General features: G+C 32.9%; 1 protein-coding gene across 1 annotated transcript in view; it reads right to left on the bottom strand.

The window, feature by feature from the left end:
• The window catches only part of rin2b (Ras and Rab interactor 2b), a 33965-nt gene that overhangs the window by 14772 nt on the left and 843 nt on the right, over positions 1-18350 (bottom strand). The window contains exons 2-8 of the mRNA XM_017356561.4: positions 16583-16702; positions 15922-16000; positions 13424-13536; positions 9221-9380; positions 7224-7335; positions 4958-5030; positions 3684-3775 (exon numbers count right to left, since the gene is read on the bottom strand). Of these exons, the coding sequence (XP_017212050.1) occupies positions 3684-3775; positions 4958-5030; positions 7224-7335; positions 9221-9380; positions 13424-13536; positions 15922-15978 (607 nt within the window). The 5' untranslated portion in view covers positions 15979-16000; positions 16583-16702. The remainder of the gene's footprint in view (positions 1-3683; positions 3776-4957; positions 5031-7223; positions 7336-9220; positions 9381-13423; positions 13537-15921; positions 16001-16582; positions 16703-18350) is intronic.

The following is an 18350-nucleotide window of genomic DNA, read 5'->3' as shown; positions in this document are numbered from 1 at the left end:
TTCAGTATGGTTTCTCCTTATGTTGTTGTTTTTTTGATGAGCTTCTGGAGTGATTTCACAAACAGCCTCTTCGAATAAAACTTCTCCTTTTTCTCATATTACAAAATCAAACTTTAGCAAAATCAAGAATGTTTTGAATGGTTTCCAGGATGTCGTAATACAGTTGCTAAGGCATTCTCAAGGTTTTATTTAGCTCACTGCTTTGTAACTATCTCTTGCTATGAAATGAAACTGTTTAGGAACTAAAGAAGTCTTGTGTTTGTTTTCTGTGAAGGTGATATCGCTTCTGTCTGGGTCTGAATTTTACACACTCTTTCCCTGAGTAACCTGTGCTCTGATTGGCTCACACAGTCTCACACACCATGTGGAATGTCAGCTGGACTAATAATAACATCCAATGGACTCTTATAGCAGCATGTTCGCAGCTGTGGTGAACTGAGAGATGCAAACACATATTTATTCATGAGACAATCTTTAAACAATACACCCAAAATCACATAGTATGGACTTTTTAATAACTTTCTAAAATATTGCATTTCTACTATAGTTTCCAAAAAGGCAAATGAACCAACTACTTACTCTTGTACTCACTATTTAATATTTATCTATAATATTATGAAGGTCAATGGTTACAGGTTTTCAGTATTCTTCAAAATATCTACTTTTGTGTTCATCAGAAGAAAGAAGCAAAGGGGTTGAAACAATTAAAGGGCGTGTAAATGATGACAGAAGCTGATAGGTGACCTGTTTTATTATCCTAATAGCAATTATTTGATTTTGTTTAACTGTGATGAACTAAATGCAGCATATTTGACAGTCATTCATTTTTATGGTACATTTATCTAGATAGTTGTTCAAAAACACACTTGGATTTAAAATCATGACCCCTGTATGTGAACAGCCGCTGTAATTGAATGGTTTTTTGACATTCCCTCCTTACCTATTTGTTTATTTTTAATCCAGTTAAATACAAATAAACCACAGATAAATGTGCTGATTTTTAAAAAATAATTCCATAAATTACCTACTTACTTTATTGTTTCCTTCAACCATAGATCATTTCATATAAATATCAACATTTGTAAGATTTAGGGCTCTATTTAACAATCTACACTGCAAAAAATGCTTTTCTTACTTAGATTTTTTGTCTTGTTTCTAGTGCAATTATCTAAAAAATCTTAAATCAGGAAGAATTTTCTAGGTAAGCAAAACAATGTCTTGTTTTAAGAAATAATATGCCAAAATGAAATGAATTTTTCCTTAAAACAAGCCAAATAATCTGCTAATGGGGTAAACAAAATTATCTTATTTCAAAAGGAAAAAACAAGATTATTTTGTATATGCCATTGGCAGATTATTTTGCTTGTATTAAGGAAAAACTAGCTAAATACTCGCATATTATTTCTTAAAACAAGACATTATGTTTTGCTTACCTAAAACATGCTACTTGATATAAGAAGTTTTAGATATTTGGACTGAAACAAGACAAAAATCTAAGTAAGAAAAGCAATTTCTGCTGTGTAGGCACAAGGTCTAAAGCGCAGGGCGCAAAAGCCTTAAGGGTGTGTGGGAATCCACTTTTGCTATTTTAAGGATGGAAAAATACGCTCTGCGCTGCAGCGCATGGTCTAACAGGGTTGTGCTTATTCTCTTTATGAGTTATAGGTGTGTTTTGAGAATAAACCAATCAGAGTCTCATCTCTCATTCCCTTTAAAAGTCGCATAGCACCATGGCACATTTGCTATTTACATGACTGACTTTGTAAGTGTAAAAACTGAACGCTTCACTAGCAAGAAATCAGTTAAACAAACCATCTGCAGCGTGAGGATAAAGAATGAGCCTTCTCCATTCGGCATTTACTATTCGGCATTTACCGATTTTCTCTTTCATGGATAAGGAAAATGTGTTGTATGCACTCCACTAAAGACATCCATTAGCTTACATAATTAATTTTGTTTGTTAAGCGCAAAGATTTATTTCAACACTATTTCTAAATTTATTTCTAATTTCCAGCTAACGAATAAATGAACAATAATAACAAAGTGAGCTCAAACAACTAAGTTATATTCAAACACACTTCCTAAAGCCTAAAACCTGACAGGCTTGTTTAAAAAAAAACAAATATAAATATGCATATAATAAATAGACTCATAATAATAATAACATTATACAAAAGCAAACTGTCATAAATAAACTAAATAACTAATAAAAAAGCCCCTTGAGATAAAGAAGGCATGGAGGCAGTGGTTTTTATATTTATGTATAATTTTTAAAAAAATATATTTTATTCCTTTAATTCTTTTTCATTTGTAAAGATATTTATCTATTGCTGTACATTCTGCATATCTTAAGCAATGTGTATGAGTGCTCAACTAACACGCTCTGCGCTGGACTTTAGACCTACTTTCAGCTGGTCTATTGAACAGTCTATTTAAGTTCCTCAAAACATCAACGGCCAAACAATGCGCCTTAACACACCTCTTTTTTAGATCTGAACACCCATAAGTCCACAGAGTGGCGCAAATAGATTGGCTATGTAAAAAACACGGTGGAAAATGGGAAAATTACTGTTGCGCTGGTTTGAAAATAGGGGGCAAACACATGTTGCGGCTTATTGCGCCAGGTGTATGATAGGGCCCTACGTGAGCTGAAACAGTTTTGAGGTTAACTGATCTATGCCTTTGGAAAACATTTTGTATAATGAAAATCAAATTTTGTCTTTATTTGTTCATGAGAAATTTGTGAAGATTTTTTTTTTATAGATTTAAAATGATATATTTTTTATTTGGAAGTAAACAGATCAAATCAGTCACTTGGGTTAAGGTGGATCTCATGAACTTTAATTTCATTTATTCATTTTCTTTTGACTTAGTCCCTGATCTATCAGGGGTCGCAACAGTGGAATGAACCACTAACTACTCAAGTAATGGGAGCAACAACCTGGTAATGGGAAGAACTTTAAATTAATTTAATTGAAAAAAAAAAAGTATTTATGAATTATCATAACTATTGGAGTTTTTATTCAGTATTTGCTTGTATTAGTTGTCAATTTTAGCTTCTCAATGAAATCTATAGGTTTTAACAGCCATTAAATATGGGCAATTAAACATGAAAATATTCATATGTCACTATATAAGCATTATATAATGTTAGTTATATTTTGCTGCTTGTTAATGTTTGCTAATGCAAAATTGAATACAACATTATTAGCCTGTGAAATGTTCACTCTTTTTTTCATATATTTCTCAAGTGCTGTTTAATAGAGATACTTTTTCAAACGCATTTTAAACAATAATTTTAATAACTAATTTCTAAAAATACATAATACATAAAACTTAGACTAAATTAACTACAGAACATAAAATCCAAACTATATGAACTAGGTTAATCAGGCAAGTTCAGTTAATTAGGCAAGTCATTGAACAACACTGGTTTGTTCTGTAGCCAATTGGGAACAAAAATGAAGGTGGTAATAATATTGGCATTAAAAATTATTCGTTTAAAAAATGATTTTAATCCAACCAGACGAAACGAAAGTAGTTGCTAATCTTTAATTGGGAAATATTTGAAAAATCTGTCAAATTTTACAGGAAGGCTATTAATTTAGTCTTCACCTGTATATAGCAATAGAAGCAAACACAAACACTAAACGAGACACTGGTAATTGAATGTGGGTCAGTACCTGCCCCTTGCTTGGCCACTTCATGCAGATCAGACAGGGTTTCCGCAGAGTAAATGGCCTCAGGAAGCTTCAGTGTAGAGGGCAAAATGTCTCTAATAGGAAACAAAGACAGACAGACAAACAAATGAAATGGAAGAGGGTATAAACAAGCAATGGATGAAGCTGAGAGAAAGAATGTGCACGCACAAAATGATTCTGTCTTTTCATCAATAAAAGGTCAAATTATACATCCAAATCACAACAGCAAATGTAATCATATAAAATAACTAAATTTTTATATAAAATGTAATTATGTAATTATATAAAATAAATTATTCTGCTCTTAATAAGTGGACAATTATTATTGATTAAAGAGAAAGCAGACTATTTGGATTCTACGAGTGGCAATGATCTTTGAATGACATCATTTTAATAGTTTGTACATATGGCCATTCATGACAATATTTTGTTTGCTGTAATAAGGTGATGGATTATTAAAGCATTTATCACTGTAAACAATTGCATGAATAAAAGCTTTCATGTTGTCGCAACACAACTTGATTAGGTTAATTTAACTTTATTCTGTTTACAAATGTATGTGTATTGAAACTAGTCTCTTTATTGCATTCTATAGTCTTTGATTAAACATAAAACAATTAAGTTGCACATGAAAAATCTTAAAAATTGTGTTGTTTAAGCTCACTTTGAATAAGTAGTTTTAACAAGCAGAAAAAAATAATAAATGTGGAGTGTGGGTTCATCACTGCACACTTATCAAATTTGCAAGTACCTATACTTCCTTTTATGGTCAATAATCTTTTAGCATTACACTTTTTTTTACACTTTTTTAGCAATAATCTTTTTAGCATTACCAGAGTAAGGATGGTACTGTAAGAGTGCAGTGAAACAATAAATAATTTCATTTTATTTAGTTACATGTAGCCAGGAGTATACACTGTAAAAAGCGATTAATTAAATCAATTTGAAAAGTGACTAAACATGTTGCCTTAAAAGGGAAAAGTTGACTTTACTTAAAAAAGTAAGTTTAACTTGTAATTGTTAAGTTGACTTAACTTCATTCTTATAACTAAGCATATGATTCATTTACTTAATAATTTGTATAACTTTTTAAAGCAAAGTCAACTAATCACTTTTTACAGTGTAAGCAAATGCTTAGGGTTATGTTTTTTCCTTATTCATAACTGTATATTAGCCATAGAAAACGTGATGGTGGCTTGATTGGCCTTATGATGTCCAGTCAAGTAATTAGTAATCATTCACTGTAAAATTGTTACCTGCTTATACAATAAAAGGCCACAAGACGAAAGAGGTCAGCAAAACTGATGTTTGAGCCCTCCAGAGAAAATGCTAAACAAAAAAAGAGAGAAAAATACACATGAATTAAAGATATTTATAATATAATATGATATAATATAATTCATACAATACAATATAATAATTAATATAATATAATATAATATAATATAATATAATATAATATAACATAATATAATATAATATAATATAATATAATATAATAATTAATATAATATAATATAGAATAATATAATATAATATAATAATTAATATAATATAATATAATATAATATAATATAATATAATATAATATAATATAATATAATATAATATAATATAATATAATAATAAACAGGAGAAATTTGAGGAAAAATGTCCTGAAATACAAGATCTAAATAATGTCTTTGGTATTAATGCCAATGTCTTTAAGTGTGAAAACCAAAACATAAGCAGAATAATTTACTGCGGTCCATTGATTTATTAGAAAATAATGCACACCCGCATCATGGCCACATAACCACTTTGGTTGAGCATTATTGTCTATTAATTCAATGACCCATCATCAATAATATAATATAATATAATATAATATAATATAATATAATATAATATAATATAATATAATATAATATAATATAGGGGGCGGCAAGGTGGCTCAGTGGTTAGCACTGTCGCCTCACATTAGAAAGGTTGCTGGTCCCTGGGCCAGTTGGCATTTCTGTGTAAAGTTTGTACTCTTTAAATGTTAGTGTGCGTTTCCTTTGGGTGCTCCAGTTTACAAACACGCACAGTTCAAACATGCGCCATAGGTGAATTGGGTAAACAAAATTGCCCCTATGAGTGTATGTATGTGAATGAGTGTGTATGGGTGTTTGCCAGTACTGGATTGCAGTTGGAAGACATATGCTGGAATAGTTGATGATTCATTTTGTTGTGGCGACCCTTGATAAATAAGGGACTGAACGTAAGGAAAATAAATATATAATAAAATATAATATAATATAATATAATATAATATAATATAATAAAATATAATATAATATAATATAATATAATATAATATAACATAATATAATAAAATATAACATAATAAATTTAATATAATATAATATAATAAAATAATACAATATAATAAAATATAATATAATATAATAAAAAAAGAATAAAAAACAATATAATATAATATAATATAATACATTTTATATAACATAATATTATATAATATAATAAAGTATAACATAATAAATTTAATATAATATAATATAATAAAAATAATACAATATAATAAAATATACTGTAATATAATAAAAAAGAATAAAAAACAATAAAATATAATATAATATAATAAAATATAACATAATAAATTTAATATAATATAATATAATATAATAAAAATAATACAATATAATAAAATATAATATAATATAACAAAAAAGAATAAAAAACAATATAATATAATATAATATAATATAATATAATATAATATAGAATAATATAATATAATATAATATAATATAATATAATATAATATAATATAATATAATATAATATAATATAATATAATAGCACTAAAACCAAACAAAAAAGTGTCACTTTATAGAAAATTTTAGGGAAATTTCTGCACTGATTCTGAACTTGGCAGCTAAAATGCTCAAAAGCCCTTGGCGTCTTTCAGACCACATCCAATTCCAAAACACAGAAGGATATTCACAGCTGGGTTGCATCCAGGCCAAAAGCACCAGGGTGTGTCTTCAAATTCACATGGAGAATTTCTTGGAACCACACTGCTGTAAATGCCTGAAATGCTGCCAGGCTACTATTGTCACATTCAGCCACAAATATGGTGCCTTTGTTCTGAAGCGAGCCAGTAGCAAACACGCACTGCAATTATAACAGATTACCTCTCGAACAAGCAGGGAAAATCTACATTCTGACACAAAACAGATTTATAAACCGATACATAAATACAATACAACACTGATACAGAGTGCTCGTGTGTGAAGTCATTGCTGAGCAATCTTTGACCTCTCAGTCGTTTGCACGTGCAAGCAACAAGCCTCCCAGTGTCAACAAACCATAAACAGATAAATCCACTATAACAGATCATAAATGAAAGAAGAAACCCTCACACATCATTTACGACTGAAATTACTGAAGAGATAGTGAAAAGAGGAAGACGTGATTAGAAGTCACAAAGGGTCAACATCAGTTATGATTTAGTGTGACATAATAGACCCGACATACTGTACTGGCTCTCCTTTACAGGGACGTGGAGCACACAAGCGTCTGATGCATCCCTCATCTGAAAAGACAACATCTTCTTTTGCAGGACAGATGACTTCCACACCAAAAACACCTGGACGGGAGGACAGAACTTTGTTTTATTTCTAGTTTTATTAATTTTACTGATTAATTAAAGGCAAATCGCAAAACCTGCTACAGTATGTCCAACAGGTTGTCATTGCGTTGACCCAAAATGTTGAAGCAAACAAAATAAAGAAGCAAGTTAAAGAGATAGTTCACCTAAAACTGGAATCATTTACTCACCCTCATCTTGTAAACCAGTAACCATTGACTTCCATGGAATTAGTTTTTTTTTCCTAAAATGGATGTCAATGGTTAGCGGTTTCCCTCAAAATGTCTTAGTTTGTTTTTAAACAGAGTAAAGAAACTCATAAAGGATTTGGAAGCATTTTGAGAGTAAATAGTGGCTAAATGTTCATTTTTGGGCGGAGTATCCCTTTATAATTGTGTATATATATATAAAAAAATCAAACACTGAGGGCCCTATCATACACCCGGTGCAATGCAGCACAAGGCGCGACGCAATTGTTGTTTGCTAAATCTAAACAACTACATTCTCACCTTAAAAAGCCTCAAAAGTACATTATGTTGTCCAACAGCTGCAATATTAGTCAAACTGTAGTGAGTTTATTGATCTGTTGTCACTCTATGTGAGCGGAGTGATACATAGGAGTGAAGAGGCAGTATGAGCTCTGATATTGCAGAATATTACACTGCTATCAGCCAATGAGATTCAAGAACATAACTGTTACACACACACGTTTGTTTTTGTGAAAAGTGGGGACATTACATAGGTTTCCATTCATTTTATACTGTCCAAACCGTATATTATATTGCCCGCACCCCACCCCTAAACCCAACCATCACAGGAGACTGTGTGCAGCTTTACTCTCTGATTAAACTCATTCTGTAGGATTTATAAGCATTTTGAGAAATGAGGACGTCACCAATGTCCTCATATTTCACCTCCTTTTTGCAATACTTGTGTCATACCTATGTCATTATACAGATTTGTGTCCTGATATGTCACAAAAACACGTACACACACACAAAGTCAGAATTATTAGCCCCCCTGTTTATTTTTTTCCCCAATTTCTGTTTAATAGAGAGCAGTTTTTAAAACACATTTCTAAACATAATAGTTTTAATAAGTCATTTCTAATAACTGATTTATCTTATCTTGGCCATGATGACAGTAAATAATATTTTACTAGATATTTTTCAAGACACTTTTATACAGCTTAATGTGACATCTAAAGGCTTAACTAGGTTAACTAGGCAGGTTAGGGTAATTACGCAAGTTACTGTATAACAATGGTTTGTTCTGTAGACTATCGATAATACAATTAGCTTAAAGGGGCCTTAAATGTTTTTTTAAAAATGAAAAACTGCTTTTATTCTAGTCGTAATAAAACAAATAAGACTTTCTCCAGAAGAAAAAATATCATCATGAAAAATTTCTAGCTCTGTTAAATATCATTTGGGAAATATTTAAAAAAGAAAAATAAATAATAGGAAAAATATAATAGGAAGCTTTACAACAATATATGTGTGCAAATACACTGAATTAGTCAGTCCCAAAGCCAAAACTAGAACTAATCTAAAAAAAAAAAAATTTAAGATCACAGTCCAAAAATTGGTGCAAATAAGTAAATATGGGAAAATGTTAAATATAATATGAATATAACTGTTTCATACAAATATTTAGTTAAAATACACCAAAAAATATTGGCTATATTCACTGAGAAATGAATAATAATGTTAATTTTCAAAAGAGGGTGTACTCTATGAGGGAGCACTGCATGTAAAACAACCAGCTTGACATCTCCTTAAGTGTTTTTCTCATAAAACTAAGATGTGTTGGTAACAGCATGACGGTGAATTTCCCTTTTTTTTTATCTGCCTGGTGTTTTAGCGTTTCCTCTAACATCTTTTACCCCAGCTGGCTGCTGCAGAAGGATGCCAGTGGCCTCTTGCTGGTCGATGGAAAGCAGAAGCCAGATGGGGTGTGTGTGTATCAGTTTGTCCAACACACTCACACCGCTGCTTGCACAAGCACCATCGACTTCAGGATACTGCAGACACTCTCCTTCTATCCTACAGAGAGTAAAACACACATGAATATAGTGGGCTGACTGTCATAAGAGACTTATTTCATGTGATTTAAAGGGGATGTATTATGTAAAAATTACGTTTATATGTGGTGTTACGACCCCAAAATGTCTAGGGCTGAAGTCGAACATAAAAATGAAAGAGAAAATAAATAAACAGTTAGCAGGTTTGATTTTAAATGACCTTTAAGGTTCTTTTATTGTGAGAAGGTGGAAAAGGTTTGTATTTACAATAAACAAATAAATGAGAGAACAAAAAGCTTCAGGGCTGAGCAAGGCCAAAATAATAAACAAAACATTTACTAACTCCACCCCGAAGATAACTTACCTACTGAATCAAAAATAAATTGAGAAAATAATTTACAAACACTACCCTTACTCCTTAACTAAACGAAAAACAGGAGAAAATCAGTGTCAAAGTAAATGGCACTCAGCCCCTACGGCGCTCAGCTCACAGCTTTATCAAACAGGGTATTTGACTCTTGTGGATGGGGGTGACTTTTTGTTTGCGCTCATTTATTTGTTTATTGTAAATACAAACCTTTTCCACCTTCTCACAATAAAAGAACTTTATAAATCTCCACTAGCTGAGTGATATCCGATTTAAAGTGGGTCTCAGATTGTACAAGAAGCACTGCATTAAATTACATTTCCCCCGCCATATCTTTGTAATATGAGCATTTATTTTACCCCAGTATATTCAATGGAGCTTCTGCGTTGATTCTGACGGGCGCGTGCGAGTAAATGGCTTTTTGTCTCGTTTTACGCTTGAGCAACTAAACAAATGCTACAGTTCATTTAACTGAATGCATTTTAATGACATTAGAACATCGATGCTGTATAAGGAACCGTATAAAATGGGAAAAAGTTCACAATAACAGGTCACCGGAAGTGTATCAGCATGGGAACAGCACTAGCTCGGCATATACCCTATTGAACGTACATCAATGTAATAGATGTAGCTCACACTTTATTTGAATGTACAATTCAGTCTATCAACAAACCATTAGCCAGGACTTTTAGCTCAATAAACTACTAATTAGCTGCTAATTAACAGTAAGGTACAGTAGTTTGGTTTAGGTATTGGGATTAGGGTTGTAGAATAAGACCTTATTTTATAAGTGCTACTAAACAGGTGATATCTTAATAATAGGCAGGTAATAAGCTAGTAGTATGGTGTGAAATGTTACTCAAAGAGGACCTATTATACAAAAAATAACACAGCACAAATATAGTGGGCTGACTTTGTTTTCATAGAACACTTCTTTAACGTGATTTAAAGGTGACCTATTATACAAAAAAACTATTAAGTAAGGTATTTAAACACAGTTGTGTTGCAACCGTCTGTGAATATAGCCAGCCTCTAATATTAAGAATGAATTAATTATATATTTTATAATCACTTTCGATAAAAACAGTGTGCAGAAACACTTTGATTGACATTCTCACATTGTACGTGTCATCAGAGGGGGAAAGCCCTGCCCATTAGTGGTGTTAATGATGTTAGTGACATTAGTTTTAGCACCGTACCTGATGAAGATCATTTAGAAAAACAAGGCTGAGATCTTGTTTGAATTTAAAGCGACAGTCACCAAAACTGCACAATTTGGCTCAAAGCACAAAAGGGGCAGTTTCAAAGAGTTATAAAAAGTTATTTGTGTTGTATTCTTGAGCTGAAACTTCACATACACCCTCTAGGGACTCTTGTTAAAAGGTGCATAATAAGGTCCCCTTTAATGGAAGTGACCAGACACTAGCGCCCTCTATAGGACACTGTAAGAGTTTGTTTTGTGGAGTTTTAAGTACATTAATGTAACATATCACTTTATTTAAATGTACAATTCACGCTATGAAATTACATTAACCAAGACTTTTAGCCCAGTAAACTACTAGCACATTACCTATATAACACAGCACAAATAAAGTGGGCTGACTTTGCTGTCATAAGACACTTATTTCATGTCATTTAAAGGAAACCTTTTATACAAAAAACACTTTATTAAGGAGTTTAAACACAGTTGTGTTGCAACAGTCTGTGCCTATAGTCAGCCTTTAATAGTGAAAATTAATCAATTTAACTTTTATTATAATCACACTTTATAAAAACAGTCTGTTGAAACACTTTTTGTTTGACATTCTAATGAGATAGAGGGATCTATCTCATTAGTATGAACAGCCCTGAGTAAGAAGCAGCCATTTTAAATTAGCTGCTCTGCTAAGGCATTGGCTGTTTCTCAATTCCAAGAATGCAGAGAACGGACTTGGTTCTTGTGGAGACCGGTCTTGCCAAGTTACCTCAAAAGAATGAACTAGGGAGACCGCGAGAACAGAGAACGCGTGAGGAATGGGATGCTGCGCTCCTCCCCGGTTCTTCCTGATTGGTTACATGACTTTCACACATTTTTAATGGAAAATTATTTAAACAGTACAACATTCATACAACGACTTATTGTTTTCCTCCTTTTCAAAATATACACTATGCATAAAGACCTTACAAATATACGTTGCACAATACAAATAAAACAGATTACAAATTTCAGCAAATAAACACCCTTAATCAGTTTATGCCTTTATAAATATTTTCATGATAATGTTTACTTTCTTTGTTTAGGGAAACTCCCGAGATAAATAAGTTATATCTCTGAACTTTAATAATAAAGCTATAAAGCTTCCCAACACCTTTATTCAGCCGCAATGACTTCTGAGACTTCTCGAGCGAGTTTTGAGCTCATGTCTACATTGATCCGTCCTCGATATCAAGAACACATCCGGGAACTTTCACGCGCCCTCAGTTCTTGCAGTCTTGAGTTTGAAACTTTGGCAGTTGATGATGACGATAACATGAGAACACGAGGACGCAAGATCGATGAAGAATGCAAATTTAGAAACAGCCATAGGCATTTTTTTTTTATCTCCACCCTCTTTTTAAAACAGGGCTGGGAGCACAATCTTATTTAAAGAGACAGTCACTTAAAAGCCACAATTTGGATCAAAGACTAAAAAAGCAGTTTCAAAGAGTTATAAAACTATATATGTGTGTTTTTTTGTCCTGAAACTTCACATACACACTCCAGGGACATCAGAGACTTCTTTTACATCTTGTAAAAAGAGGCATAACAAGTCCCCTTTAAACTAAAGTGTTACCTACACTGTAAAAATGGCCGTGATTTCAACGGTAAAAAACTGTAAAAATGCTACAGTACAAATCCGTAACCTGGTTAATGGTATGTTTCCTTAATATATACGGCGAATAACCGTAAATTGACTTTCCCAGAATTCCCTGCATGGCACATAACTTTTTGTGCATTTTATTGGCATTATTATGGATCTTTTTAGTTGTTTCCGCATCAGTTATGTACATTAGAGATTTATGTTACATCCAATGTTGATAAACAATATTTATTTCATGACTTTAATTTTATGCGTGTTACCATACTGGTGTTTAGTAGCTGTGTGAATGACACTGAGCACCTTCTATATGCTGTTACTCTTTTCTGCTTATGGGAAAAGTTGATTGTGATGAGCATTGGCTCATTATGTGACTTCCTCATCACCACCTGCATGTGGGTGTGCTAACGTGTCTAACTGTTTAAGAAGTGTAAATGTTGATCATTCAAAATACAGACATTTTACCTCTCTAAAATAATAAAATACGATAATTTACCGTAAAAATGAAAAATTACTTTTATGGTTTGTACCGTGTTTTTAACGGTAAAGTACTGGCAACCACAGCTGCCGTTTTTTTACCGTAAATTTTACGGAATTATTTTTTACAGTGTAGATCAGTGTTTCTCAACCATGTTCCTGGAGGACGACCAACACTCCATGTTTTAGATGTCTTCTTTGTCTGTCACACCCATTACAGGTCTTTCAGCCTCTGCTTATGATGATCTGAATCAGGTGTGTTTGGTTACGGAGACATGGATACCGTGCAGAGCGGGTGGTCCTCAAGGTACGTGGTTGAGAAACACTGACCTAGATGTATATGCAATGTATATGCAAATGACTTTGCATTTGATGTGTACTCACTGTATGAGCATGGATGTGTCTGAATCTCTGTCTGGATCTCTGTCTTTTTCCTGCACAGCATGAATGATTTGTTGCTCCAGTTGATCCAGTGACAATGCAAATGCATCGACAAGCTGCACAAGGATAAAAGAAGCAAAATCTTAGTCATTTAAGCAAAGAGCAAAGTGTTGAATTGATATCTTAAGTGCCGATTATAAATCTACTTTGGCAACATGCTTTTTTGCTAATAAAGAATCTGAGAAAGAGAACAGCTGACAGAAAACTAGCCGAGAACTGTTAAAGGACAAATGGGAGAGGGGGGTTAATCTGAACATAAAATAATTAAGTTGTCTCTCTGTAGAATTGTGTTGTTTTAGCTCATTTTAAAGAAGTAGTTTGACTAAAGACAGTCAATCTAACTGGCATTTCATGCTGAATTGTAATTAAGAACTATCTATTAAACTATTAAACTGCAGGCAATTACATGCAAATAGAAATAGAATTATTAAAGACCAGAGTGCTTTCTGTAATTCCTCAAGTGAACAACATAAAATATAAGATAAACTACATGAGATAAACTTGGCGTGTGAGATAGAGCATGAGGACAGAACAGAGAAAGCAACCGTTCAAAGCCCTGGGAGAAGAAGAGGTGAAGGACTAATTAAGGAGAGAGACAGAGCGAGAGAGAGACATGCTGTAAAAAGACACATCTATTATGAAATGCCTGAATAGCCCTGTCTGGGCAACAAGCCCTAATGCAGTCACACACACACACACACAAACTTTCTTTCTGTCCATTGACTTTTACAAGGAGCAGCAGCAGACAGGCAGTGAATGTACGCAATGGAAGAGAAAATGTACTGTAGGAGAACAGAGATATTTATACTGATCCAAAACTGAAGTAGCAGCACCTGTATGTCTTGTCCTTATTAAATTATTACAGAAAGATTTGAAGCCCCAAAAGCAAAAAAAAGCACACTAGCAGCACAGATTTATTAGCTCGGAAACATTCATTTTACAGTAAAGTGTTTTAGTGCATCAACACACTACAGTAATAAAATAATCTTGTTACGGCCTGTACTATTCATAAGTGTGTAGTAATCTAGTGATCTAGGCCAGCATCACTATTACCATTATATATAGGAATTTTGTTTTTAGGACTTGTTTTTTATATGAATGCTAACATGTTTCTTGTGTTTTATTAAAAAAAAAAAAAAAAAAGTAAGTTCTATTAAGTTACAATATTAGAATTTTCTACACGTTAGTATTATAAATACTCTTTTGCCATTTGTCCATTTATTTACTTACTTAAAAGAAAAAAAAGAAAAATAATAATATATATTCAATTCAATTCAGCTTTATTTGTATAGTGCTTTTAGTGTCGATTGTGTCAAAGTAGCTTTTTTATAAGTGTGTGTGTATATATACATACATATATATATATATATATATATATATATATATATATATATATATATATATATATATATATATATATATATATATATATATATATATATATTTATATTTATATACTTATAAATATATCAACTCCTACACTTCACATAAAGTCATGTTCAAGTCTTAAAAATGTTGGATAATTTTGTATAATTTATTATTAATCATTATATAATAACAGCTTTAAAAATAATAAATTATTTTAATGCACATTTTTCTTTACTTGTTTGTTCCTTTATTGTGATAAAATGATCTTTAAATTTTATTTAAACCCTTTTTGTGCTTTAATTCTAACGTTATGTCTTAATTTATACTATATATAATAATATTTACTATTCATTCATTCATTCTTTTTTTTCGCCTTAGATCCTCCCTCAATCCGGGGCCGCCTAAGCGGAATGAACCGCCAACTTATCCAGCATATGTTTTACGCAGCGGATGCCCTTCCACTGCAACCTATCACTGGGAAACATCCATACATACTCATTCACACATATATACACTACGGACAATTTAGCCTACCCAATTCACCTGTACCACATGTCTTTGGACTTGTGGGGAAAATCGGAGCACTCACGTGAACACAGGGAGAACATGCAAACAGAAATGCCAACTGACCTAGCAGAGGCTCGAACCAGCGACAATCTTGCTGTAAGGCGAACGTTCTACTCACTGCCTCAACATGCAGCCCAATATTTACTTTGCAAATTCGCAAAGAATTTTAGAGACATAGTGCTAAATATGATTGGTTGCATAAAACGGAGCGCAATAATATTTCCAAAATATAACCCCTGGCAGCACTCATACATCAATTTGATGTGTTCTTTTATCTTTTATTTGTTTAATCTGTTATTTCTCATCTGCAATGCATCTATGAGACGTTTCCATCTATATGTTTATTTTATTTCTAGAAAAAGTCTTTAAGATGTTTATTATTGATTTAATGCAGACCTTCTGATGATGTTTAAACAATCTTTGTACACAGCAGACGCTTTCCAAACAAACTGCTCTTTAAAACATCTTGCATGGACAGAAACTTTTTTTTAGAATAGTCAACTCACCTGAAGAAAGCTACCACTCCTGTCCATCCTACTGGGTTGTGCAGACAAATCCATCATTGCCAGATTTTATTTTCAGGTCCTGTGGGTCAACGTGAAGTCATTAAAATCGCTACATAAAAAACATTATAAAATATATATCAATTTTTTTTCTTAATGACGATGCACACATTCATACTGTGTTTACTACACATTAGTCTCCCATTGCTTTCAGACTGTGTTAAACTCTGTGGGTTATTATTATTATCACAGATGAAAGAATTTGTCTGTGAGCCTGGGTTTAGAGTTTAGAAGCTGCAATTATTTCCACAAAGAGAAAATTACACACTGACAGCTCTGTCTGCTTAACATGTCCGGACTATATTAATCATATTTTGTAAAGCAATGTTTGCTTAATTAGCATGTGGAATTGAGTAAGAGCTTTCAAGTATGCAAACATAAAGTTACACACAAATACACACACAGGACAATCTTAAACAGAAAATTTGCAGAAGTCATTCAAGGGAACCTACAGTGTTGCAATCAAGGCATACGAAATAGAAACACAGTGTCTAGATCTAAAAGGACAGCATCTTGATATAAATGAGATTACAATCACATCAGTTCACCTGCAAATAATCTTTATTAACAGATGCTTACAGTAATGAAAGCAGTTTAGTCATACCTCTTGCTATCTTTATTGCAGCATCAATGGAGCTTTCTTCTGATTTTCACACTATCGATACTGTCTTTGGGGACATCCATAGTCTGAAGTGAAACTAGCGTCTGTGTGAGTGTTACACAGCTGCAAACAGACAAAGACACACGTGACTCATACATATAAACTGAAAGAGCTTAAACAAGTGAATAAAACTGTGGATAAACAAGAGCACATTATCCAGATCAACTTTAGCATTTAACTGTCACTTTAGCATGCTAATGGAAAACAATCTAGGCACTTTAACCAAAATCCTTTACTATGTGGAAAACACAGCGATCAATATTAGAAAACGGCAAAGATTTTAGATTGAAGGGAGATTACAAGTAACATTTCTGAAGGTTACAGCTGTTAAAAATATGCAGGAACTGTAGAGGTTCTTGCTATGAATGAGGACTTTACTAGTCTCTCCAACACAATCTCACAGCAATTCGTAACTTTTTTCAATTAGTGGCTAATTCGTATGAATTAGTACGATCTAATTCGTACAATTTAGATTTGCTTATCCCCCAATGACGGTTGGGGTTAGGGGTGGGGTCAGGTGCCACGCCTCCTTTTTAAAATCGTATCATTTCGTACGACTGAAATCGTACGAATTAGCCACTAAACTGCCAAAACCTAAAATACTTACGTTTTGTCGTGAGATCAGGCTGGTCTCCCATAGGACTTTACTACTCTCTCACAGGACAACGCTAGGCTCATTCTTGATCACTTGATCATTTCTTAAAGTATCTTCCACATTTTTTGATTGTAGTGGGTTTCTTAACAAGCTTTCCAATATTTTTTTCCATTCAGGTTTATAACAGGGCTCTGGGTTGGCCATTCCATAATTTCACTGCTTTCAGCTTACATTAACTGGTTTGATTGTCTTGCTGTGTGACTGACTTCAATGAAAACTACTGGCTGATCTGGTGATAAATGCAGGGAGGAACCAATGAGAGGTTTCTAATTTCTCTTTGTTTTTCAGACATTTCATGATAGTTTAGAGAGCCACACACTTCAGCACTGAAGTTGTAAGCACCATATCATAAATCATCTCAGACTGGTTACTCGAACATGACAATGAGTTCACTGAACTCAAATGGTCTCCACAGTCACCAGGACTCAATCCAATTGAGCACCTTTAAAATGTGGTGGAACGGGAGATTCACATCATGGATGTGCAGTCAACAAACATTATGTCAATATGGACCAAAATCTCTGAGGAATATTTCCAGTACCTTGTTGAATCTATGCCACAAAGGATTAAAGTATTTCTAAAAAGCAAGGTCCGAACCAGTATAAGAAAGGTATACCTAATACAGTGGCCGGTGAGTGTAGATCGTTCACTAATCTCCACTGTTTAAATGTGTGAACACAGAAATGGTTCAAAAGAGATGAGATAGATACAGAAAAAGGAAGCATTACACAAATATCCCACGTCACATAACAATGCCATTCACACAAGAGGAATCTAAATCGAACAAGTTCCCATATCTATTGTGAGCACATAGTTCTTAATAACTCAAACCACAGAAGCAAAAAATAAACCATACAATACAGGGAATTATTTGTCAATAGGCAGTAAGGTCTAAGGCTAAAAGTCTGTTTTGTACACAGGAGGGTGAACGCTCTACAGCTTTCTACCCTTAGAGACACATACATCTTCCACTCTCTTCCTTTTACTGAAGTCCATGAAAATAATTTGGTGTGATGAATGTGTAAAAATCCTCCTGACAGATAGACCACAGTATTG

Source organism: Danio rerio, chromosome 6 (genome assembly GCF_049306965.1).
Source record: "Danio rerio strain Tuebingen ecotype United States chromosome 6, GRCz12tu, whole genome shotgun sequence".
NCBI lineage: Eukaryota > Metazoa > Chordata > Actinopteri > Cypriniformes > Danionidae > Danio > Danio rerio.
This window is presented reverse-complemented; position numbering and strand designations above follow the sequence as displayed.